Raw genomic sequence first — 26,368 nt, 5'->3', positions numbered from 1 at the left:
AGAAACATATCACATGTAGCAAGAACAGCTGTGGTGGTGGGTAAAGACGAAATATTCAAAGACCCTACCATTGCCCAGGGCCTTTGACATTTTCTCTCCAAAGCTTCATCTTTACCTACCACCATAGCTGTTCTATCTATATGTGTATATATAAGTATATACCATACAAGTATACAGACTCTTGTACTCATACAAGTACACAGATGTGTATCTGTGTCTTCCTGATGTCCTGGTGTGGCACTGTAGGTCAATGTGCCTCAGAAAACCTATACAGGGTCGATATGGGTTGGAACGGACTTGACGGCATTTAACAATAACAACAATGACCACTGCCAAGGAGTGCTGGTGTGGCACTGTGGGATAACGCACTGGATTGCAAGGTCGGTTTGAACCGCAAGATCGGCGGTTCATATTCACCAGCTGTTCCTTGGAAATGCTGTACAGGGTCACTATGAGTCAGAATCGACTCTATGGCATTTACCAACAACAATTGCCAAGCCATGCTATTCACCATAAGGAAAAACTAGGAAATTTAAGCAAAAAGACAACGAAAGAGAATGTAGGTCTTTGACATGAAAAATTTATATCTCCTTTGACTGAACATGACTTCCAGCAGCTGAAGCTGATGAATGTTCAGTATCAGGCCATGTCTAGACCTCTCCTGTAATACAGCAGTGGGTGGGAAGGGTTGCCTAGATACAATCCTTATAATCAGAGATCCAGTAAGATGAAAACTGAAATTCTTATTATTCTCAAGATTCTAATGTCATTCCACTGACGGTCTATACTTCATGCTTGAATTTTCAGGAGTCAGAATGCAAAACCGTCAATGCCAATGCTTATAGTGGACAATGCTTAATTATGCACATATTCATTCTGCCAACTTTTTCTTTTTTAATAAAAAAAAGGAGCAATGTTGGAAATGTTCTATATAAAGGTCCTTACATAATGTTTGTGAAACCCATCTTAGAAGCAAAGCAGTTTAAAGCAACTGAGAATATATTATTTGACTCTTGTACATAATCTTAATCTCCTACCCTTGATTATTGGCATCTTGAAAAGGAATGGTGAAGGTTTTCAATGTCCTTTTAAGGATCATTAATGCCAGATCTGGAGTCCTGGTGTGATGCTGCAGGTTAAGTACTAAACTGCTAACCATAAGGATGGCTGTTCAAACCCACCAGCCACAAGAAACACATCCAAGATGCCTTTCAGAAATGATGATGTCAAGTCTTAGACTAGTTTACTTTGGGCACATCACTAAGAAAGACCAATAGCTATATGTTTGATAGAGTCAGCAAAAATAAGGGAGACACTCCATGGGACAGATTGATACAGTAGCTGCAAGAAGAACTCAAGCATTCGTAACGATCATAAACTGGCAAAGCATTAAGCAACATTTCATTGCTGTATTAGTTGGAGTCAACTCAACGGCCACTAAAAATAACAGCAATGTTCTAGGCATGAGCTAAATACTGGGGACCCAAAGGAGCAAAATGACACATCTTGCCCTCAAAGAGTCTGAGTGTTACATACCAGGGAGGACACAAGCAACAGCATTGGACAGCTTGTCCTTCTCTCATTACCAAATCTACTTCATTGGTTCGAGAAAGGAACCTGGCTTCTCATTCACTGAGAACACAGAAGCAATGGCTCTACATTCTCCATCCTAGCTCTCCCATCCTAGTGCCCAATCGTACACTTTGTGCACAGTTTGCCTTGTTAGAATGAATGAGTTTTCTGCATTTGTGAAGCCAACACAGCATTTGGACACTAGATCTCATCTCTTCCCAGGTACTCCAGCCAGTGTTCCCTCTCTTGTAGATTACCCCTATATTCACACAAAGAAGTCAGACCTATTTCTTGCCTTACAAATCGTTCCAACATTCCATTCCAGCCCCATTTCTCTATCACCCTGTAAAGTAGATCTGCCCTGCCCTCCACCTCAAATAAAATTAATTGTGAGAGCATGTTATCAAAGCTTCTTCCCATTTTCCCTCAGGCCCACAGCTCAAAGCTTGGCTTTCTCCCTTCCTGTATTTACATTCATTTCCCTGGTGAACTCATCTAGTCATGAGGCTTTAAATAGCATCTATACTCATGTGTGATGACTCACATATTTATGCCTTAAACGATCCTGTGAACATCAGACTTATTTATCCAGCCACTGATTTGCCACCTGCCCCTGGACTTCTAATGCTCATCTCTAATTAACATTTGACAAATATAAATCTTGATTGCTTCAACAAAACTTTTTCATCGAGCAGTCTTTTCCGTCTCAGTAAATGCCTATGCACTTGTTAACACAAACCTTTGGTGTCATCCAGGAGGATCCTCTTTTTTTCACTCTTCACATTCAATCTACTGACAGATTCTAGTAGTTCTATGTTCCAGTATCTCTAATCTGACCCCTTTTACCACCTCCTAGCCCAGCTACCCCTAGCTCTCACCTGCACTACAGAAATTCTCTCCTGACGGACATCCACCCATTTTCTACCCTTGCTTTTGCTTCAGTTCTCTGCCCAACCGTCAGAGAGATTCTTTTTTACATGTTATGAAATGGTGTCATTCTTTTGCTGGTACATTTCTCTCCTCATTCAAAATAAAGTCCAAAGTCCTCATTATTGCCCAGAAGGGCCACTGTGAACTGGCCCCTCTAGCTCCCTAGCGTCACCTCCTTGCTGTCTCCTCTCCTAATCTGTTCCAACCACACTGACCTTTTCTGTTCCCTGAATATGCAAGCACAGTTCCACCTCCACCCAGGTCTTTATAACAGGCATTTCCTCTTCCCATAATGCTCCCCTCTGATATCAAGGCAGATCTTGTCTCACTTTTCTGCTAAAATGGCATGCTCGCAGAGAAGTCTGTCTCTGTATTCCTGCCCTACCTTACCCAGCCTGCATCCTTTCAGAACTTCCAAATACCACATGCACCATATATTTACTTGTTATCTATACCTTCCAGTAGGATGGAGGCTCCTTGAGGACAGGGAGCTTATTTTGTACGTGTTGAACCCCAATGTCTAAGATGATGCCTGAATATACCACAGGGTCAGTAAGCATTTGCACTGAATGAACTAACCACTTTGCACTGGGCCACACAGTAAAATGCACTGTCACCAATAATCACCCACATTAACTTCTACCTAAGCACTCTCTCAAGGATCTCTAGTAGCGTAGTGGTTACGAATCGGGCTGCAAACTACAAGGTCAGCAGTTCGAAACTACCAGCTGTTCTGCAGGAGAAAGATGAGGCTTTCTGCTCCTGTAAAGATCTATAGCCTTGGAAATCCTGTACAGGGTAGCTATGAGTCAGAACCGGCTCCACAGGACATAACCACCACCACCAAGCACTCTCTTATGGAATAGGCCACAGGTAAGCACTCAACAATGTGCTTTTGCATTCACTGGCACGAGATCTGATAGGAGGGGAACTGGGACAACCTTGGCTCATTACTCCAACCCCCAAGTTAAGTTTACTTCAAACAGTAGAGTTAGGAAGAGATTATAACCATATGCAGTGAACAAATGAAAAGACAATAAGGGTTGGGAAGTTCAAGTGTGGAGAGAATATAGCCTCTTTCAAGCTTTGAGATTATTTACCTCAGACCTATTCAGAGATGTGTTGTTCCATTTAACCAATGGAAAGACTGAGGCTGAAAAAAAATTAAGCCCTACCAGCTGGCATGGGCTACAGCCAGGACTTTACGTCAGATCTGTCAGCTCCGAACCCTCCTATTCTATCGCCTCCCTACCTTGAGTTGACTTAACTTTTCTCAGAGAGCACAATGTTTCTCTGAGCCAGCAGTCTCACTTGGAGATGAAGAGGACAAAGACACTCAGAGCAGCACATGCCAGCGGAGGCTGACATCTTCTCTTAAAAGCTTGAGGACCAGAACCAAGTCTTGGTCACATGGATTAAGAAATCTTCAATGATTCTGAAAATGTGAACTTCTGTGGAAGTGGGGTGCATCTAAAAATTTTTGGACCACTCATTCACCCTTCCTAACTCACAAGACAGAAGAGAAACTGAATACTTCAAATTTCATCATAGTGGAAAAGCAGAACCCAACAAATTAAGGTCCATGTATGTATATTTCAGAACAGACTTGGTAACTTGAGACTTATAGAATTATATGGCTGCTATCTCAGAGTGCTGGTGTGGCGCTGTGGGTTAATGCACCAGACTGCAAAGCCGTTTGAACTGCAAGGTTGGTGGTTCAAGCTTACCAGCTGCTCCTCAGAAACCCTATACAAGGTCTCTATGGGTCAGAACTGACTTGATGGCACTTAACAACAACTACAACAACAATCTGGATCTCAGTTTCCTCAACTGTTAAATGGGAACAGCACTACTGTGAGGGTTATATAAGATGATGTTGTTGTTAAGCATTGTACAATTGGTTCCAACTCACAACAACCCTGTATAGGGTTCATGAGAAGCAGATGGTGAGTTTGAACCACCGACCTTGTGATTCAAACTGACCTTGTACTCCAGTACTTATCCAACAGTGCCTATGACCAACTTTACAAATAAGGTAGCTGAATCCAAAGAGGTGACTTTGAATAATTAACCTAAGAACAACATTGATGTTTGTATACAGTAATCTTTTTTTTTTTTTTTTTAAAGAATAAATTAGAAGAAAGCTGATAGGCAGAAGGAGTCAAAAGAAGCCAGTGGAGAAGGCAGTCGACAAAGGTCTGCTTGCTGGCAGATCTGCAGACGATGCAGAGCAAGGCACAAGTTTGTATTTCATACAGACACGTCAGTGTTGTTGTTAGATGAATTATTCAAAGTCACCTTTGGATTCAGCTACCTTTATTTGTAAGGTTGATCATAAAGTGTTCTTCCAATTCAAAAATGCTTTGATTCTTTGATAAAGTTTAAGCATCTGCTAAGCATGTTTTGATGGAAATGGTACCTTGTCACCAAACGCATTGTTGTTGTTGTTGTTGGGTGATTCAATAGGTCCTTGTGGTTCCCTGCATTATCCCACCATGCGTTTGTAAACTTCCAGCCAGTCAGTGCCGACTCAGAGTGACCTTGTATACGGTTTCCAAGGAGCAGCTAGTGAATTTGAACTTCTGACCTACGGTAAGCAGTCCAGTGCTTATCCTACAGTGCCACACCACGATACTCTGTTTATGTTTTGTTGGTATAGTGCTGTTGATTCAGTTTCAACTCACAGGGACCCTGTATGGGATTTACAATGAGTGGGTTCGAGTTAGTAGTTCAGTGCTTATCCCACAGCCTTGACTAAATATTTCTTCGCAGTTCTTGGCCTCTCAAACTCATTCCAATCTTTCAATGCTGACCATATATATTACTTCTCTTATTATTTTTTCCTCCAAATACTTTATATTAAAAAAAGTATTTAATATACTTCCTGAGCACTTTAGCATGCTCTTTTTGTTTGTTTGTTTCCAATTGAATTTTTTTATTAGGTTTAGTAAAGAGTTCCAGGGTGGCACAAACGGTTAAGTCCTGGACTGTATATAAATGGTTGGCATTTCAATCCCGCTTATGAGTCAGAATACACTTGAGGGTAAAAAATGACACTATTAGGCTTAGCTGTTCACAAAACTGCTTTAGTAGAAAAACACTCCAGAGAATAAGGGTGGCCCTCTGGCTCGCGGCTCGCTCGCTGTATCCTCACAGAACTCAGCAGCACATAGTAAGAAAGAGATGTTCCAGGAATAAATAATGAAATGTTGAAGAGCCTCCGGGGAGCTTCATTTACATATGCAGTTGAAGAAACTTGGTTTTCTGCCTTTCCTTTAATTAGGGGACAGTGTAATTCAATTTAATCACATGAGTAAGGAATAAATCTACAGAGAAGTGTGCTTTCTTAGTAACCTCTATCAATATCAAAGCTCACTGTGCCTAGGGAAGTAATTAAATAAAGGAGTGTATTGAAGCAGATACTTAGGGAAATCACTAAATGGGCAGTGAAAAGAAACGAGGTTTCATGAAATCCCTGCAGTTCTTACAATGCCTGAAGAGAAAACGCCGAAAAGGTAGTCAGCAATAGAAAATAAAATAAATCACAGCAGTTGAAATTGATGTCAGTGATAAAGAAAATGAATTCTTACATGTGGGAAGTATTTTGCAATTGATAATGTGCTGTTTTATATTACGTTGCTAAATTGAAACTAAATCAAGCCTATTCATTACATGGGGCAGGTCTGGGACTTTTGACAGAAGACAAGACAGAAGTGTGTGTGCTCGAGTGGGTACAATTACATGAGAATCTTTGAAGAGGTTTTTGTGTGTCTGTGAACGAAAATGGTGACGTTTATAAAGCTGCGGTTGTAATGCAATTTGTCAAATAAGTGCTTTCTGAGCATGGAGTGGTTGTGGTCAATCTTTTCTCTAGCCCTTATTCTCATTGAATAAAGCATTTTAATTCTTAATTTTATTTTGGAAATGATTTACATCCTACTTTCTCAAAAGAGATTTAAGATAATCTACCAACTATATACAATAACTACACAACAATCTTTTTTTTTTTTTTTTTTTTTAAGAATACATTAGCAGAAAGTTGATAGGCAGGAAGAATCAAATGAAGCCAGTGGAGAGAAAAGACAGTCCACACAGGTCTGTTTGCCATAAGATCTTGAGACGGTGCAGGGCAAAGGCAAAGATGAGATAAACCATTTCTCGACAGAAACAGTAATGTTCCTAGCACAAAGACGACGTCAAAATACCTCGCAGCACTACTTAGTGAGGGTGTGCTCCAAGCAATGGGGATACCACTTCATTGTAAGTAAGTAAAATAAAATATTTACAATTTTGTCCTTACATTAAGCAAGATCATTCTAGAACCCTAGGGCATGTCACACACCCCAGTCAGTGTTGTGTGCTCTGAAGTATTAAATTTGATATTAGCTAATCAGTCTTGCTTCTAAGAATGATTAACATCAAAGTTCAATACTTCAGAGCACAGAACACTGGGATGGCATGCCATAGGGTTCTAGAATGATCTTGCTTCATGTAAGGGCAAACTTTTAAATATCTCAACGAATAGAGCCATCTCATATCCTCCCTGCTAGCAGCTTAAAGAAACACGTTCCTCCTCTGAGTGTAAAGTAGCAATGAGGGAAGAGTTATTGGAGTTATTGGAGCGTAGCTATTCTTGGCCACTGGATTGAGTGGAGACCCATATGCTTTACTAAGTTAGCTGCGCTGAGAATAGAAATGACATTCTCTTAGGAAAATTAAGAGGCCTAACTAAGGCAGATTTCTATGTGGAAGGACACAGTCCTGTGAGAGGGTCCATGATAGTCCTCAAAAGGTTCCGAGGACTCCATACAGACCTACAGAATAGATGTTTATCATGCCATCAAAGGTACAGCCATAGAGCGTGGCTGTGATCATTTTATAGTACGAGAAGTTTAAAGTGGGAGTTACTAGATCTTGGCCAGAAAATGAACCCAGCAAGGTTTTGAACAAAAGTATATTATTTTACATTCACAGCAAATATTACCTTAACAAAAGATCAGGCAAGACTTACAAAAGACACCAAGAAAACGATAAAAACTTGTGTCGAATAAGCCAGAGATGGGTAAATATTAACTGAATTGAGTTTAGAGAATTGCTTTGACTTCTCCAGGCATATTCTATAGCTTTTACCACCACCACTATGCCTTCCATACAATCATTCATTGAAATCTCCTAGGTAAATTAATTCCTCAGGCAAGATCCAGTAACTGAATTAGGCGAGCTTTATTATATAGTGCAGCCATTATCCATGCCCCAGTACTGTAAGGAATAACCTCACAGGAACTTCCAACATGCTGCTCAGACATTTCAACCACTGGTTTAAATTCCCCAAAGTTCTTCCAGGTAAAGGAAACTGGCAAGGCAGACGCCTGGGGTTTGACACAGGAATACAAGGTCTCAGAAGACATCACTTCAAAGAAGATCCTGCTACGGCCTAGAATTAGAAGATGTCTGTAGGGTACTCCATACTCTTAGGCAGACACACAGACAACATCACTATTCTGCGATAGAGCACTGGGTTTCAGTGACCAATGCGACATTTGCTGAGGTGGATTGGAGGCTATTTAGTCGGTATTAGGATGGGGACAGCTAGCCTCAGGGGCATGCAGTGTCTTTAAAGAACTATTCTCTACTTTTCCACAACCCTTAAAGGCCTGCCCATACCCAGTGATGTGTCAAGTGTGGAACAGCACAGTAATTCATATCTAAGCCAGTGCCCCACTTCCATGCCCTGCTCAGATGCTGATCTCTCAAGGAAGAACCCACCTCATGGACAGTGATGCCTAAGGGGCAGGAAAGGGAAAGGCAATCCGAGCCATGGGACATGGTGCCTGTTCACCTTTCTGTGCCAACAACCCTACCTGCCAAGAGTTTTATCTTTGGGCAGTGAGAGCAAGGTGGCATTGTATATGACCAAAGCCCGAATTGGCGAGGCTCTTATTCTCTGAAACACCCACAAAGACTAATGCACAACAGTAGACTAATACTCATAGAGAAGAAGAAAACATCAGCTCCCTGAGTCAGGGACCAGACCAAAATGCCTCACAATGCCTGGGATGCAGCAAGCATTTACAAATACCTGTTGGATGACTGAATAGAAGAAATAAACCTTTGGGGGCCTAGGATGTGTCAGTCACTTTGCTGGACAATTTGCACATATCATTTCATTCTCATACTCACTCCATATACCAGAGCGGCTAGTACTTTCATTTGAAGAAGAAGAAGAAAAAAAGAAAAAAAAAGGATACAGTGAGGAGCAAAATAACCTGCCAGCAAAAATGGCAAAATCAGGATTCAAACCGAGGCTGGCCCAACTCCAAATCCCTAGGCATGGCTCCCGTTTCTTTAAACTGCATTTGAAGGAAGAGTAGTGTCCAAGAGAAGTTCAGAACTATTCCTTAGGATATTGGTGCTGGACAAGTAGGACTTGGAAGCAGTGTGCATTATATTATATTCTCAGTGACCTTATCAGTCTTTGAGTGACACCAACAGTTAGCGCTGAACTACTAATTGCAAAGTTGGCTGCTGAAATCCATGCAGTAGTACCTAGGAAAATAAGACCTGTCAGACTGCTTCTGAAACATCACAGCCACTGACTGAAAACCTTATGGCTCTCAGTTCTACTTTGACAGACAAGAGGTCACCATGAGGCAGAATAGACTCGACAGTAATGGCTTTTTGTTTTCTTTTAGCACTTGGTCACCAACCATCTCTCAAGCTGTTACACTGTGGTTTGCCTGTTGCTATCATGCTGGAAACACCCGAAGTTCAAATACTAACAGTGCCATACATTGTGGACAGATTTCAGCCAAGTTTCCAGACTACCAGAAATTGGAAAGACAGGCCTGACAGTATACTTCCAAGTATTAGTCAATGAAAAGCTTTCAATCACATCAGAATATATTATCCAACCTAGTTCTGAAAGATTGCAAAATTGGAAGGTACTCAAAATACACACAGAAGGTACTCAAAATACACAAAAATGGACTTGTGCATACCAACAAGTGCAAGAATGGTACAGGAGGGTCAAAGTTTCCTTCTGTTGCAAGTGGCATTTCCATGAGTCTACGAGGTCTCTAAGGAGCTCTGGTAGCTTAGTGGTTATGAATCGGCTGCAAACCGCAAGGTCAGCAGTTCGAAACTACCAGCTGTTCCGCGGGAAGAAGATGAAGCATTCTGCTCCGGTAAAGACTTACAGCCTTGGAAACCCTGTACAGGGTGGCTATGAGTCGGAACCGACTCCACGGCACACAGCCACCCCAACACCACGAGATCACTACAGCAACAAGCAACAATTACCTTACCAAAGGCTCAGAAAGACTTAAAGGAACCCTGATCATTTTACACCTAATCATTGTAACCCTTACTGATCCTAATTTGGAATTCATGAAAGGACATCCATCTGCATCTTCAGGAGACAGTAGTGTCCTTAGAGCAGTGTGGACTAGACCAAGCCCAACAGGCTCTCTCCCACAAAGATACTGTACTCAGGGTACCATCAAAAGACACTGCCCAGGATATGCTGTGCTGCTTTGAAAAGGTAACCTAACAGGACACTTTATTCATAACCAGTTAAATCAAGGCCCTGGGCAAAACAATCTGTAAGGTCAGTCACTGTCACCTCTAACTTTAAATTTCAAAGTTGCCTAGTGCTCATTTGCTTCATATTAAAGTTCCTGATGTGGGTTTATCAGATATTTCCACATCAGTTGTTTAAAAAGTCAGAATGTATTTTCTTACAATGGTAGAAATCATATCCAAACCAAGCCACAACTCTCAATTTGACAAACTACCCAGCCAAAAGACTGCATATATAATGCTAAATATTTTTAAAGTATGCACCTAAGTATTACTCATTAAACAGAATGAAAAATGGTAGAATTTATCCTAAAATATTGAAGAAAATGCACATTTAACTTTATGAAATGATCTTTTGCTAAGTTTCTGAAGGGATCATATAAATTTTTCTAAAAGGGTTAGAAAGTGATTTTATTGGATGAAGATACCTACTTTCACTTTCCCAAATGCATGGCTCCTCTTTTTTCTGATACAAGTATATCATTAAGCCTACACTTAGAGCTCATTAACTATGACCTATCACTATGGGTTGGAATCGATTCAATAGCACTTAACAACATGTGTAGAGAAATGAAAAAGATGGGTGATGGGGAGGAAAGGCAGGCTAGGTGGAGAATGAGGTCTTTGGAGGATGAAGAAAATGAGATGGTCCAGATGCCATTAAAGCTTTCTGCTCAAGCAACCCCACCATGAGTTGTTACTGAATATTATAAAGACTTGTTGGGGTAGAAGAGATTCAGTAAGGAAAAAGGTAGAGGGCAACTGGCAGTTAGATTTCCAAGATATCAACAAATTTATAATTCTTATAATTCAGGGAATATTTAATACACCACTAAGTATTCATATACTTTAATATACTATATACCACTTCACCATCATTTTGTTGTTGTTGTTGAGTGTTGTCAAGTTGGTTCCAACTCATAGTGACCCTGATTTGGGGTTCCAAGGAGCAACTGGTAGGACTGAACTGTAGACCTTGTGGTTCAGAGTCCATTGCTGATCCTACAGTGAGTCCCATCATTTTAGACCTATATTAATTTATTACCAAGTAGAACTCATTCACACATGTAACTTCTATTTAACGAAATACATGCTAATATACACCTATCAATTGGCAGAGTTCTAGGAATAATTAAAGACAGCGAATGCTACATGACTACTACTCTTTGTTTACTGTCATTTTTCTGCTTATTTAAAACTTCAGACTTGATTCTGTTCTGCCCTAACAAGTCTTGATACTATTCTGTCACTGACATCTTGTTCTCCTAGTCCTCCAAAGACTTCCTTTTCTACATTGCTTTGGTCTTATTTTATTTTCCTTTCATTTCTCCACATATAGCTCATGGCTGATGAGCCCTAACTGTTGAGTGGTTTAAGAAGGAACATGATTTGATGGCTAAGCACTCAAGTTTTGGAGTCAAACATTCAGAGGATGAAGCCCAATGTGGTTGCAAATGACCTCTCCTTAGTTTCCTTATCTGCAAAATGGGAATAATATTACCCATCTCAAGGAGCTGGGTGGGGATTAACTAAGGCAATACATAAATGAAACCCTGGTGGCACAATGGTTAAGTGCTTTGTTGCTGACCAAAAGATCTGAGGTTCAAATCCACTAGTCACTTCTTAGGAAAAAAGACCCAGTCATAAGCTCCATAAAGATGGCAGTCTTGGGAACCGTATTGGACAGTTCTACTCTATATTTCTATGACTACATAGGACACAGTGATAACAATGCATCAACAACGCTTAGAAAAATGCCTGGTACATATTAAATGATAAAAAATTACTAGTCATTGTTCTATTTGTATGACTAACACGCAACAAAAATACTTATTAACATTTTCTCTGTATACAGGTAAGTGAAAAAAGATACAGAAATGTGTATGTCGTATTCTGCTATCTGTAAAAATAATAACAATAAAATGCAAAAATAGGAGGGAAGATTATACATATGATTATATAGGCAAACTGTATCCCTGGAAAGACACATAAGAACTCTGCTGAAAGAAACTAGCAGGCTGAGTTCAGAAAGTGAAGGGAGGTTTACTCCTTTTGATAAACCATTTTGACCTTTATAATTTTGGGCTATGCTCATATAATTTTGCAGTCCTGGTATTACACTTTAGGGTAAGCACTGTATTGTTAACCACAAAGTCAGTGGTTCAAATCTACCACTGGAAACCCTATATAAGGTCAATGTGAGTCAGAACCAACTTGACTTGATGGCACTTAACAACAACATGTATTATTTATTCCGTGCCTTAGAAGATTTTTCAGTAGACTTTTTATATCAAACTGAGAATAAAAATGGCATGAATAATCCCATCAACCTTATCTTTATTTAAAACTTAGTACAAAACCCATCCACTAAACCATCCAATTCCAATTAAGTGAGGTGGAAGGATGTCATTCACAGGTAACATTGATGTCCTGTTCCCAACCATTTCCAAGGAAAACAATGAATCAATAATTGCTTATGTCCTCCAACTTAAACCAGGAAATTTATTACAGTGATTTGTGTTGGTCCCATGAGACGATTAATATTTTACCACTTTGCAAATAATGAATCAGTTACAAAAGAAGATAAAGTAATAAATTTGGGGGCTAGTTGGTAAACTAATTACATTAACTCAATGATTTGTGTTTTTTACTTTTGATTATTTATATACAAATCATACATTACATATAAACAGAAGAAAGAACTACATATTAGAATCCAGTGTACTAAAAATGACTGTGGATGGCATCCAGACTGTTGGTCAGCTCATCAAGAAAAGTCAAAACAAAAATGAGGTACAGATATGAGTAAATGACCTATTTTTTCACTTCTTGGAAACACAGGCCAAACTTCACAGGTCACAAAACTAATTTTTATCACATTCCTGACAATACAGAATAAAGAGTGAACTTGATTTCCATGAATTTTTAATCTCCTTAAGATCTGCACTGCATACCCTCCAGGAGAAAAAAAAAAAAAAAGCAAGGAAACAAATGCTGTCAAATCCAAACAAACCCAACAACCCAAAACAAACATCTGTTTTGTTTTCTCACATCTTAATCGTCTGGCTATTTTAGATGCAAATATTTGTTTTGCTGACAAATGTTCCAAAATGTTAGTGAAAATGTTTCACCAAAATCTTTTTTTTATTTTTGAGCTGAACACATTGTGTTCTACTCCAAAGTCTACAGGCCATCTGTGAAAATGAACAAGTGTGGCCTAACCACTTTCAGGACTCAAGGCATAGGCTACTGTGAACCTGGATATCATTGTACAGTGAACAGACAACAGACATGGACATGTTAGGTAGTGGAGCCTTGGCCCAAGCTTTCTGCATTAATAAGGAAGACTGGCGGCAGCTTGTGTTTTGCCCTTGTCACACTGAATTCCTGTGAGGGCTCAGAGCTCTCCTGCAACTTTGCACAAGAATGTCTCCCTGTGTTTCAGGCGCTTTGCTCTACTTTCTTGTGCCTTGGCAGGGATCAAAGAAGCAGAGGGAACAAATGGTTTCCCATGCATATTGAATTCCCTCTTATACTGATTTTTCCTCTGTCACTTGAAATTCAATATTGGCAAGATTCCCGTGCATCACCTTAACCAGTAAATCGTCTACATGTGGTCATTGCATGTGAAGGTAGATTTCAACATCAGGTGTTTTGAAATAAATTCAAATGAACAAATCCTTTGAAAATGTGGCTCTGCCACAGAATCCACAGTTTAACACTCACTGCCGGTAAAGAAGTAACCAGCTTTTCTTTTCACATTAATTTTAAATGTTTTATTTACCATTCACTCTTTTTCTATCTCAATCTCTTCTCTTTCTGATGGCTAAGTATTATTTTAAACATATGTTGCTGGAAAACAGTCTTTCGATATGCATTTAACCTTAGCAGTCTTAATTAATTTAATAATACCTAAGGAGCTCTGGTAGCGTAGTGGTTACGAATCGGGCTGCGAACCTTAAGGTCAGCGGTTCGAAACTACCAGCCGCTCCGCGGGAGAAAGATGAGGCTTTCTACTCCCGTAAAGATTTACACCCTCGGAAACCCTGTACAGGGTCGCTATGGGTCGGAACCGACTCGACGGCACTTAACAACAACAACAACAACAAAAATGATTATTGGGAGTCCTGGTGTGGCGCTGTGGGTTAATGCGCCAGACTGCAAAGCTGTTTGAACTGCAAGGTGGGCAGTTCAAGCTCACCAGCTGCTCCTCGGAAACCCTACACAGGGTCGCTATAGGTCGGAACCAATTTGATGGCACTTAACAACAACAATGATTATTGGGAGGAGAGTTCTGTTATGGTATCACAGAATAAACACTGGACTGCAAGGTCAGTTTGAACCACAAGGTCGGCGGTTCAAACTCACCAGGAGCTCCTTAGAAACTTTTTAATGGGTTGCTAAGGTTGCTATGGGGCGGTACTGACTCGATGGTACCTTATTTAACAACAACGAGTCTGACATAACTGGACAGCATTTAACAGCAACAATAACAGCAGTGATGACTGAGCATTTAAGACCTAAGTGTCTTATTTTCCTTGAGCAACTGGTCGTACTTGGTACATGGGTAGGCTGACAGATCACATATAAGTATGACAATAAATATAAAGCTCTAAGAATAACAATTATATTCTACTTTGTGTTATAACTGGTGTTGTTGCTGTTAAGTGCCGTTGAGTTGGTTCCAACTCATAGTGACTCTGTGTAGGGTTTTCTAAGGAGTGGCTAGTGTGTTTGAACCACCAACCATGTGTTCATACTGGCCTTGCGGTCCAATGCTTTATCCCACAGAGTCCTACCAGAACTCCTATAATGGTGACAAGTGTCATAACCATAGGATATTCCAAATGATTTTTAAATAGACATATGTTTTGGACCCACATTATTTAAATCAGACTTAATAGTTTGAGTGCTTATATTTTGCATATGCAAATCATAAAGAAAAAAAATATATCAAAGGACTCATGTACATGTCCTCTTAAGAATTATCTTTTTGTATATTTGGTTGGTTGGCTGGCTTTTAAGTTTTCTTCATGACAATTATACTTCAGTAGTAAAATTATTTTTATTACTTTTTACTTTTTGAAAAAATGTATTTGGTTATGTTGGTAATAATATGCTTATGCTTTAAGGGTATAATGGAAGGTAATAGAAAAGACAACGTATTAGCTATTAGTAGAAAAGGAAAACCACCTAACATTTCTTTTCTTTCGTACCTCTGAATTTTTTAACATAGAAAAAAAATGGTCAACTTTACAAAGGAGATTTATTTAAAAAAAAAAAATGAATCAAACCTATTATTTAAAATGTATTCAGTTTTGATATTCTTATAGTCTTGGATTTGGACAAGGAAAAAAGAAAAATTGAACCAGATAAAACTTTTCTTTTCTAGATAATGGAATTTGAATACTTTTCCCCAGAAACTGAACACATCCTCTAACAATAGAAAGCCATTTAATTGGGAGGATGTGAATCAGCGGATGATTGAATATAACGTATGATATGTACTGTACATCATCAGATTTCTGGGATTTGCTTCAATGAAGTATTTATGAACATATACCCCCTCAAAAAGGAGGGACTCCATGTTAACCAAAGTTTATTTTTACTAAAAATGGAACCCATTATTTCACAAAATAAAGTTATATTAATAAAAATCTTCAATAACTAAATGAAAAAAACAACAACAAAAACACACCAACCAAAACCCTATAACTGTGATGGGGGGAGGTGGTGGTGGCTGAGGAACCCTGCCATCACCAGTGGACAAGTAGGCATGAAGCTTCTGAATCAAAAACATAAATTAAAGTCTTACTAATGCGCCAGAAAATGCCTCACTTTTTTTCTCATGGTACATTGATTCTGACGTACTTCCTCAGATGAGGTAAATTTTATTTTTCTAGGCTAGTCAATGTTTAGCTAACAAACTCCCTTTAAAAAACGAATACAAAGGCACATCTTGTAGTTTTTAAAGTAGACAAAAGGTTTAGGATTAAGCTTTCACATTCATGTCGTTATTTTTAATGTAACGCACGTGTCTATCCAAAGGCAGACATATGCTCTGGTATTTAACTCTAAGCACATATAAAATAATTTTTAAACAAGACTCACAAGGGAGTTTATTACAAGTAGCACTGCATCATCTAATGAAGACATTGATTCATCAGGAAACTTTTAAAATGCAAACTGAAAATAAATAAATAAATAAATGACGCATGTTTCCCTTTAAAAAATCTTCTTTTATATGGTGGTGATAGTTGTGTGCCGTGACATCAGTTCTGACTCATAGGAACTCTATTTAGGGTTTCTGAAGCTGTCTATCTTTGCAGCAGCAGGTAGCCTCAGCTTTCTCCTGTGGAGTTACTTGTGGATTCGAACTGCTGACCTTGTGTTTAGCAGCCCAATTCATAACTCACTACTCTACCAGAGCTCCTTTATTTTATATACTGTTTTTTAGTAACGCTGAGTCGGTTCTGAATCATAGCTCCGCTGTATAGAGTTATGAGGGAGCTTCAAAAGAATTGGGGGAAAATGAAACTAAAAAATTATGGAATTTTCCACAAATTTTTTTAAACCCCCTCATATGTTCATATAATGTAACCTTCATGTATGCATGACATGAAACAATTATATGAGCAATCCAATCATAGCGACCATGAAGTACAAGAGGAATACCACATCACCAGGCACAAACTGGTCATACAACAGCATGGCTAATGACTAGACCTAACTTTCCATTCATTATTAGAAAATACGGATTTTGAACTCAAATGTTCCAGTTTCAAAAATATTAACTCTAAGCCCAGTTAAATATTCAAATTAAAAGAAAGAAACATTTAAATTGATTTCAACTGAGAGAGACATTTATTGAATTACGGGCTGTCTGTGAAACAACGGATTTGTGTTCATCTAATAACAGGGTCGCTATGGGTCGGAACCGACTGGACAGCACGTAACAACAACAATAAACTAAAAGGAATCCTCCTGTGGCGCTATGAGTTAATGCGCCAGACTGCAAAGCCGTTTGAATTGCAAAGTAGGCGGTTCAATCTCACCAGCTTCTCCTCGGAAACCCTATACAGGGGTCGCTATGGGTCTGAAATGACTCGATGGCACTTATCAACAACAATATCAACAACTAATCTAAAGGTTAGTGGTTCCAATGCACCGAGCAGTGTCACATAAAAAAATCTGGTTATCTGCTTTTATAAAGATGTAGCCAATAAAACCACATGCAGTAGTTCAACTTTGCAACCCTGGAGACTGTCATGAATGCAGATCAATTTAATGGCATAGGTTTTTTCGTCTTTTTAAAAATTAATTTATTATTTTTACTTCTTTGTGTCAACATTTTAAAACAAAAACCATTATTAAGCTGTATTTAAAAATCATCTCTTCTACTTTAGTTTACGGAATTTATATACTTTACTATCAAAATAAGTCTATAATGCTCTGTATAACCAGTAAGAAAGAGTAGATACTGCCAAAAAATATGAATCTGAATGCATGGTCTTACTACAAATGTAAAACGAATTCAGACCAAATCTCCCTTGAATTTTTCAAGTAATCTATTTCTTTTTTTAATATGGAAACTCATTGAACTTTCTATTTCTAACTATGCAACACAAGAAGGGATGGCCCATGCATATTCATTTTATGGAAAGCTATAAATATAAAAACACTGAAAAATATTATTTTCTTCACAGTCCAAATAATCCCTATTCCATAGCCATGGAAATACTAAAATTGAAATAAGTACCTAAAATATTAAGCATTAATTCAAATCAAAGCTAAAATAGATCACTGAACCTTAAGATAAAATCATACATACATTTGAATAATTATAGTTTTGTATTGTTTCTTATTGTAGCGAGTATTTATGCTAATATATCCCAATTTTTTCATATGGCACCCCTTTGATAAAAAAAAATTCACTTAAAACAATGTCATGTTTTATAGATAAATGCTCATGATGTGAACTGATGGCCTTTTAAAATATGCTCTAATCAGCACTAATTTAAGAAATGTGATTTTCTTTACCAGTTTGTTATGTCTTCTACTCTTCACAACAAAATGACCGTGAATTAAATGAAAATTACTGTTCTGTTTCCTTTCCTCATTCTATTATTCCACTGACCCTAAATAACTTTTTAGTTTCTTCCCCTTCACAATGTTATTGATGTTAGGTGCTGTCCATGTCCACTTGGTTCCAACTTGCAGCACAACAGACAGAAACAATGTTCAAGCCTGTGCTCTTCGCACAACTGTTATGTTTGAGCCCACTGTTGCTGCCAAAGTGTCGATACATCTCGTTGGAGGTCTTCCTCTCTTTCTTTTACCCTCCATTTTACCAAGCATGTTGTCCTTTCCCAGGGATTGGTCCTTCCTGACAACATGTGCAAAGCAGGAGGAATGAAGTCTACAGTATGTTTTACAATAAATGTCATCAATTCCACATGTATGTTTATCACCATTTTGATTACATGGATATAAATCTAAGTAAAAGACAGAGACAGAGGGATATATATTCGGTTCTAAGGGCACCCAATTTATATACGTGAACTAACGAGTTAAGGAAACTACAGCAAGTATTTCTTTGAAAAGAAAGGCAAGTAGAATGCCCTGATCAAAGATAAAATGTTGAGTCGAAATGTAGGGTAGAAATAAATAAGCATTTGAAGTTAGCTCTAAGAAAAGTTTAGGAATGATGTAACTTCCTAGCCTAGAATAAAAAAAATATATACTTGCAAGCATTAGAAAGAAGAGAGAAAAGGTTAAACAATGACAACTTAAGAGAATTTTCGGTCTGGCCATCTGCTTACCCTCATATTTATAAAATAAACCTTTTGTCCAAAATTAAAGTACTATCTGTTACATAAAACTTTTTTTCCCCACAATTTGGAAGAACCACCTAGGAGTAACAGCCTATTATTACAATGTTAAAATATTTAAATCTCTCAATGTAAGATCATTTTAACTTGACTTTTAGCAACAGAGTGGGTAGAGTTTTCTAACTACTTGATAGTAACCACTCATCTCATACTCCATAAAAGAATGGAAACCATAAAATTCTTAGAAGAATAGTGAGAATCCTTGGGATCAAGTTTTAACAATGAATTCTTAGATAAGCCACTTAAAGCACAAAGACCAAAAGACAAAATAGATAAATGGAACGTCATCAAAATTTAAAACTTTTTTAAATCAAAAGACTTTATTAATAAATACTCTATAGGTTGTAAGAAAATTTGGGAAATCATATACCAAATAATGGTTTAATATGGAGCCCTGGTGTGGCACTCACTGTAGGATAAACACTGGACTGAGAGGTCAGTTTGAACTGCAAGGTTGGTTGTTCAAACTCACCAGCAACTCCTCAGAAACTCTATACAGGGTTTTTATGCGTCAGAAATGACTCAACAGCACTAAAAACAACAACATGCAGAACACATAAACAACTATTACAGCGTTCATAACAAAAAGACAATTCTATCAAAAAATGAGCAAAGGACTTAACTAACCATTTTACCAAAGAGGATACATAAATGGGCAACAAGCACATGAAAAGTTGTTCAACACCATTAGTTATTACCTATCTACCTATTGTCACTGAGTTAGTTTCAATTCATTGCCACTCTACAGTGCAGAGTACAATTGTTCCATAGGGCTTCACAGACTGTCAACCTTTATGAAAGCTGATTATTGTCTCATCTTTCTATCTCAGAGACTAGTGTGTTTGATCCACCAACCTGGTGGCTAGTAGACCAGTGCTTATCCTGCTAAAACACACATCAAAACCACAATAACATATTGCTTCATACCTACTAGGATAACTATTAATAATAATAATAAACAAAGTTAAACAGGTATTGGTGCAAATGTGGAGAAACTGGAACCCTCATCCCATTGCTGGTGGGACTGTAAAATGGTATAGCCACTTTGGAAAACATTTTGGTAGCTCCTCAAAATGCTAACCATAGCAATTCCAGCCCTAGGTCTAAACCCCAAAGAGTTAAAAGGAAACATGCAGACACTTGTCCCCCAGGGCTCATTGCAACACCATTCACAATAGCCAAAATAGTGGAAACAGCCTAAATGTATGTTCACAGATGCATGCATACACAAAATATAACGGAATACTACATAGCCAGAAAGAGAAATGGAGGTTCAGTACATGCAACAACACAAATGAACCTTGAAAACATTCCAATGAATAAAAAAAGTCAGTCACAAAATGACAAAAATTGTATGGCCCCGACAATCTGAAATATGAAGTCTATATAGATGAACACTTATTAGTGATTACCAGAAGTGACTTGAAAGAAGAGGGAAAGGAGAACTTCTCGAAACTTAGGGGACACTTAGCCTCAGTAAATGATGATGGTATAATTTGGGAGCCGATAGGATAATGGTTGAACAAGAGATACAAAATCAATGTCACTAAACTGTATATGTAAAGACAGTTGAAATGTCAAATGCTTTGCTACATATATATATTGATTAGAATATAAAAATGAAAAAGAAAATTAAAGAGGCAAGGAGATGAGAAATGTAGGTAAATACCAATTCAAGATCTTGTTGTTGTTGTTGTTGTTGTTGTTAAGTGCCGCCGAGTCAGTTCCGACCCATAGCGACCCTGTACAGGGTTTCCGAGGGTGTAAATCTTTACGGGAGTAGAAAGTCTCATCTTTCTCCCGTGGAGCAGCTGGTAGTTTCGAACCGCTGACCTTAAGGTTTGCAGCCCGATTCGTAGCCACTACGCTACCAGAGCTCCTTAATTCAAGATCTTACACATCTAATATTACAAGTTCTAGAAATAAGTAATAGAAAGGAAGGAGTATCAAAGATATAAGAACATTTCCAGCAATGAGAAGGCTTTTACTAGAATAGGCTGTGACAATTGTCTATATTCAGACACAAAGTTCTGAAGTTTATAGTAGCTAGGAGTGGGAAAGAGTAGGGCAGGGGACAGCAGTCACCCATCATCAACCCCCCCTCCTTTGATGTTACTTCATTTTCTAACTATGTATGAATAACATTAAATAATTGATAGACATTAAATTCTAGGCAATATTACTTACTTTCACGTTCAATATTCAGCTAATTATTTCATTCATTATAATGATAAATTATAGCTGAGTACTTATAAGTATGCATATAAAAAGCAAATCGACATATATCTTTAAAACAGTATATTTTCAAACAAAGTCTTCATCTCCTGTACTTTTGAAGTTTACATAATTTATGCTTAAATTTAAAAAAAATTAAATGAAAGTAAAATTAATGTCACAATCATACTGCTGGATTTCTCTTTAGGCCTTGCCAAAGCTGCAACCACTGCATGAATATATAGCTTGAGAAAAATGCATTTAAACCACCAGAAACAGAGCCTGCAGGACTAATAAAATTCCCATGATTACCTGTGGTGGGGTCCGTGACTGCCTGACTGGTGATGCCAGATGGTGGTTCTTGAAGCTGGTAAGTGGCATTTGTGGACGGTGTTGTTGGGCTGGTGTTGCTGCTTGTCATATAATGTGATGGGTATGGTGAACTGTTATAATACTGTGCATACTGACCCTGGCCAAAACTGGGATACGATGGGTAGTCCTACCAAATCAAACCAGACAAATTAGTCAGACACTGCTACTTACTTACATGTTTCAAAATATATTTGTAAAAAAGGTGATTGTGTTCTGGGTCTTCTCCAAGTTCTTCCAGGGGTCACATAAGCAAACACTGGACTGAAATGCCCAGACTTGCAAACATGAATTTTATGGAAGATTAGAAATAGTTTTCACATTTCTTCTATTCCATGATGCATTGCTAGGTACAACTAAACCAATCTAAAAACCAAAGTTCCTCTATAGAAGACTGCTAAAGAAAAACAAACAAACAAACAAAAACTGTAAAAGGCTTACGAAAATACCTACTTAGGGTGAAATATAAACATATTTCCTTATAAGAGAAAGTTTTCTGTTGCATTTAAAAATATTTCAGAAGTTAAATTGGCTTTTAAATTACCTGCTGTGAACTGTTAAAACCAGAGGAATTTGTCAGTGAATTATTTCCTGTATATAATCCTGATGATGTTGTAAAACTGCTACCTAAAACAAGATGAAAAAGAAATTGTGGTTTACTAAATTCCACAGAATAATGTGGCTATAGAAAAATATAATTTTAATATAGTTCACTTCAAATACATATGATTTATCCTTAATATTATAGTACGTTGACTAAAGTCATGGGTAAAACTTTATTTCCTTAAAATGTCTGACGATTTTACCTTCACATAGAACACTGACTAAAGACATGGATAAAAGTTTATTTCCTTAAAATGTCTGACGATTTTACCTTCACTCTATTACACACAATTAAACAGCAAAAGGTTTAAATTTCAGAAGACATGAGTGAGTCATATAAACTAATGACAAAATCATGCATTTGTATAAAAATATTAGACATTTACTTTCGTTTTCAGTTTGTAAAACATACCAAGAGTTTTCATATCTTTACATAAAACACATTTCATGTAATATGGTAGAATCAGATGAGAAGATCTATAAGGTTTTTTTCTAGCTTAAAAATTATGCTATTTCCAAAAAATGTTTTCACTTGTACTATATATATGGTCATTATAATGAGCCACTGAAATAGCTATTTCATTATTTCATTTCACAGCAGAATGGATTACAGCACTTGAAGAATTTGATACAACAACGATCAGAGAGGAATGTGAGCAATGTTTTATCAAATCCATGTGCTGTCTAGCTGTCTAGCTAGTATTCTATTTGTTGAATATCTAGTATGTGTTCAACAATAAAGAAGACACACTGTGGAGACTACAATATATGAGCAACTCTTAGTTCTCTTCTTCCCATTCTTTACATTATTTCAATACTGCTAAATTGGAGTTTTCTGATGAGTTACTTGGCCAGTGATTGAGAAATTTTGTATACCATTTAATCCAGAAATTTTACAGCTAAGAGTTTACTCTAAGTGTGTATGTGTCTGTGTGGGTGGTGTGTGGGGGTGTATGCATTTTTCCTGTTGTTGTTGTTGTTCAGTGCTGTTGAGTCCGTTCCGATTCATAGTGAGCCTCGTAGCACTGGTAGCGTTGTGGTTACGAATCGGGCTGCGAACCTTAAGGTCAGAGGTTTGAAACTACCAGCTGCTCCGCGGGAGAAAGATGAGGCTTTCTACTCCCGTAAAGATTTACACCCTCGGAAATCCTATACAGGGTCGCTATGGGTCGGAACCGACTTGATGGCACATAACAACAACAACAACATAGCTTTTCTGAGGAATGGCTGGTAGGTTTGAACCACCAAACTTGAGGTTAGCAGTCCAGTGCTTATATACAGTGCCACATCAGGACTCCATGGATTGCTAGAAAGATGTTCTTCAGCAATGTTTCTAATAGCAAAACTCAGACAACATCCCACAGTCCTTCATGGGTGTTATTCATACAATGAAATATTATAATGCTGTTGAAATAACATACAGATGTTTAATGACATGGGACCAGTTTTCTATACTAGCCAAAATATAAAAGCCAAAATATTAGGGGGTTAATGGTGATGAAACAATTGCACTGAAATGGTAGGGTTCTGCAGCTGATTACTACAATTGTCAATAGGTTGTATGCCTGTAAAAAGCTGAATTGGCAAAAGTTGTGTGATATTGTTACAACAATAAAAGAGAGGGAGAGAGAAACTGAATTTAGCTGCTGAGGCTTCTTATATATGACCCTAAACTTCATGGTATTTGATTCCTTGGTTTGGAGGTTTAGGGTCATGGCTTCAGAGGTCATTGCAGTTAATTGGCCTAATGTATTTAGTGCTTCTGTTCTACCTCTTGGTTCATCCAGTAGTGTCTGAGGTCTTAAAAGCTTACAAACTATCATGTTAGACACAATTGACCTTTATACACTGGCAACAATAGAGGAAGGAAAATCCGGAATAGCAGGAGGATATGAAATGTGTGGTTAATTGTCTCTATGAACCACTGCCACTTTTGCCATGAGATCAGCAGAAATGGAAGGTACCCAGCTACCATTGCTGAACATTTTGTTCAGAGATTCTATGAGGAATCCTGATCAAAAGGGGGGAAATGAAGAACAGAATTTGACAGAACAGTCTCATGGACTCTATACTTTGTAGATCTACAAAGGATGGATAAACCCCCAAACTATTGCTCTGATATAATATTTAAACCTTAACCAAAAAAAACCTCCTTTAGTCCTTCTTAAAATGGAATAATAGTAATTTAATTAGGTCTTTTGTGCAGTGAATTATCTAATGTTTCATCTAGCCATAGGCTGTAACTCCCATCAAACAACATTTCTGCCCAGCTGGTCTGGGTAAGAGAAGGTGGGAGAAGGTACTGATAGGTTGGCATGACTCAGTTGTGAATGCTAGCAGACTTAATTGTTCTGTAAAAACGTGAAACTCTAACATGGATGTGAAACGAACCGTTTCAGAAGCAGGAGGTGGGAACCTCACTACTATCAAATAACATAACTCGATGGACATTATTAATATCACTGACTTGTACTTGGAGAAACTGTTGAATGAGTTCTCAACAACAAGATATATACAAAACTTTAAAATACTAAAATTACAAAAACGTATTTGGATATCATGTTTAAAACTATTTTTGAAGTGCAAGAATTTTTTTTTTTTTTTTTTTTTGAAAGCATAGCATCTCACAGATACCATATCTGGAGGAGTACATCTTTCATCACATAATTTACATTAAATCAATTGTACATTTCTAAGTCTTCTACTCAGACCCATTGTTGTTTTTGCAATTACAAATGAAAGGAAGTGTTTTTTCAATCAAAAATTTTATGGCAAATAATAGTACAGACAAAACATATTTATTGTAGAAGTTTGAGAAAGAACTCTTCAGTATGAAACAGTTCTTCACAGACAAGTTCAAGCACGACATTTTGTAGTTAACATATTCTAATTATTTGCTTGCTACTGAATATTTAAGGATGGGCTCCAAAGTCAAAAGACAGATTAATTACTTATAAACTCTTTGGGTTTTATTCAGTCTAAACTAAGTCTAGAACATAGTTTCCTTATCTGAGAAAACCTTACTTCATAAGATTCTTAAACAGCTCCAGTGAGATAATGTTTTGGAAAATAGAATGAGCACTGCACTGTATTGTGCAAATATTAGATATTGCTATCGTCCAAAATTCCGTACCGCACTTAGGTATCTTTTCCCTTTTTTCACATTCCCAAATTAGAAAAATATCTAACATTCTTGCCCTACTTACTAATCAAACATCTCAGAACTCTGAAAACCTTGCAGAGATTTGTTACTTTTATTAAGAAGGCTAATATTTCCTGTGATTGTTTCAAATGTTGTTGTCTAGCATGAACTCTATTTTGAGGGTTCTTCATTTGAGTATTTCCAGTGTATCAACCATTTAGAGTTCCCAGAACACTTATCACAGAGAAGCCAAATTCTCATATTCACAATTTATTCCACCTTGAGCTCTGAAGCCTCAATGAAGAAGCTTCTCATATTCATACTCATTTGATTTGATCTTCAAATACATACCAAATATCTATTAAATATCAACTTATGGTTATAACTACATGGGGCTAAAAAGATTACTAAGACATAACTCAGACTTCAAAGAACTTATCAGAATGACATTAGTTTTCTTTTTTTTTTTTCTAATTAAATCCCAGGAGTTATGACTCACCCCGTATATAGTTGTGTATCAATGAACAATTAATATTGATGTTAAATGTAAAGCAAACATAAAGAATATTTAAAAACCTCTTATAACATAAAAATTTACATTTCTTTGTGGTTAAGGGCTTAAAGATCAATAAAGTTGTTTAAAAAAAAAAAAAAAAAACTTATCTATTATACGCATTTAACCATAAAATTGAATTCAGTTTATGACTTATTACTTTCATTTAAACTACGACACATTCCTGCACTATAAATACTGACCTCAATAATCCCTATTCACCAAGAAAATGCATAAAATAGAGAAAATATGTTTTTCAAATGGATGTTTCCACTGCATAAGTCATTCCCTGGAACAAAGTAGGGAAGACAATGGAACCTATATTAACACATATAAGCCACAAGGGTATGACCAAGTAAATCACAGTTCAGGTCTCCAATGATACCCAAGTGACCTTCCAGACTTAATGCTACTTCTAAAGCTATACATTAGCTGGAATTCAACATAAGTTATACTCATTTGCTAGCTGCCTGAAGGTTGAGATTCCATTCTACTTAGTATGTTGCAGCAGGCATT

General features: G+C 37.5%; 1 protein-coding gene across 7 annotated transcripts in view; it reads right to left on the bottom strand.

Annotated features, from left to right (window-relative positions):
- Positions 1–26,368, bottom strand: part of EYA1 (eyes absent homolog 1 (Drosophila)) — a 217,598-nt gene that overhangs the window by 117,134 nt on the left and 74,096 nt on the right. For 6 of the 7 annotated variants that reach the window (XM_006860020.1, XM_006860022.1, XM_006860023.1 and 3 more), the window contains 2 exons: positions 22,099–22,181; positions 21,498–21,684 (listed from right to left, as the gene is read on the bottom strand). In XM_006860020.1, coding sequence (XP_006860082.1) covers positions 21,498–21,684; positions 22,099–22,181 — 270 coding nt within the window. Of the gene's footprint in view, positions 1–10,998; positions 11,010–21,497; positions 21,685–22,098; positions 22,182–26,368 lie in introns of all 7 variants that reach the window. The other variant, XM_006860025.1, reaches the window with a different exon arrangement.

The sequence above is a fragment of the Chrysochloris asiatica genome, unplaced genomic scaffold (genome assembly GCF_000296735.1).
Source record: "Chrysochloris asiatica unplaced genomic scaffold, ChrAsi1.0 scaffold00036, whole genome shotgun sequence".
NCBI classification, from domain to species: domain Eukaryota; kingdom Metazoa; phylum Chordata; class Mammalia; order Afrosoricida; family Chrysochloridae; genus Chrysochloris; species Chrysochloris asiatica.
Note: the sequence above shows the minus strand (reverse complement) of the source record. Positions and strands in the feature narration are given on the sequence as shown.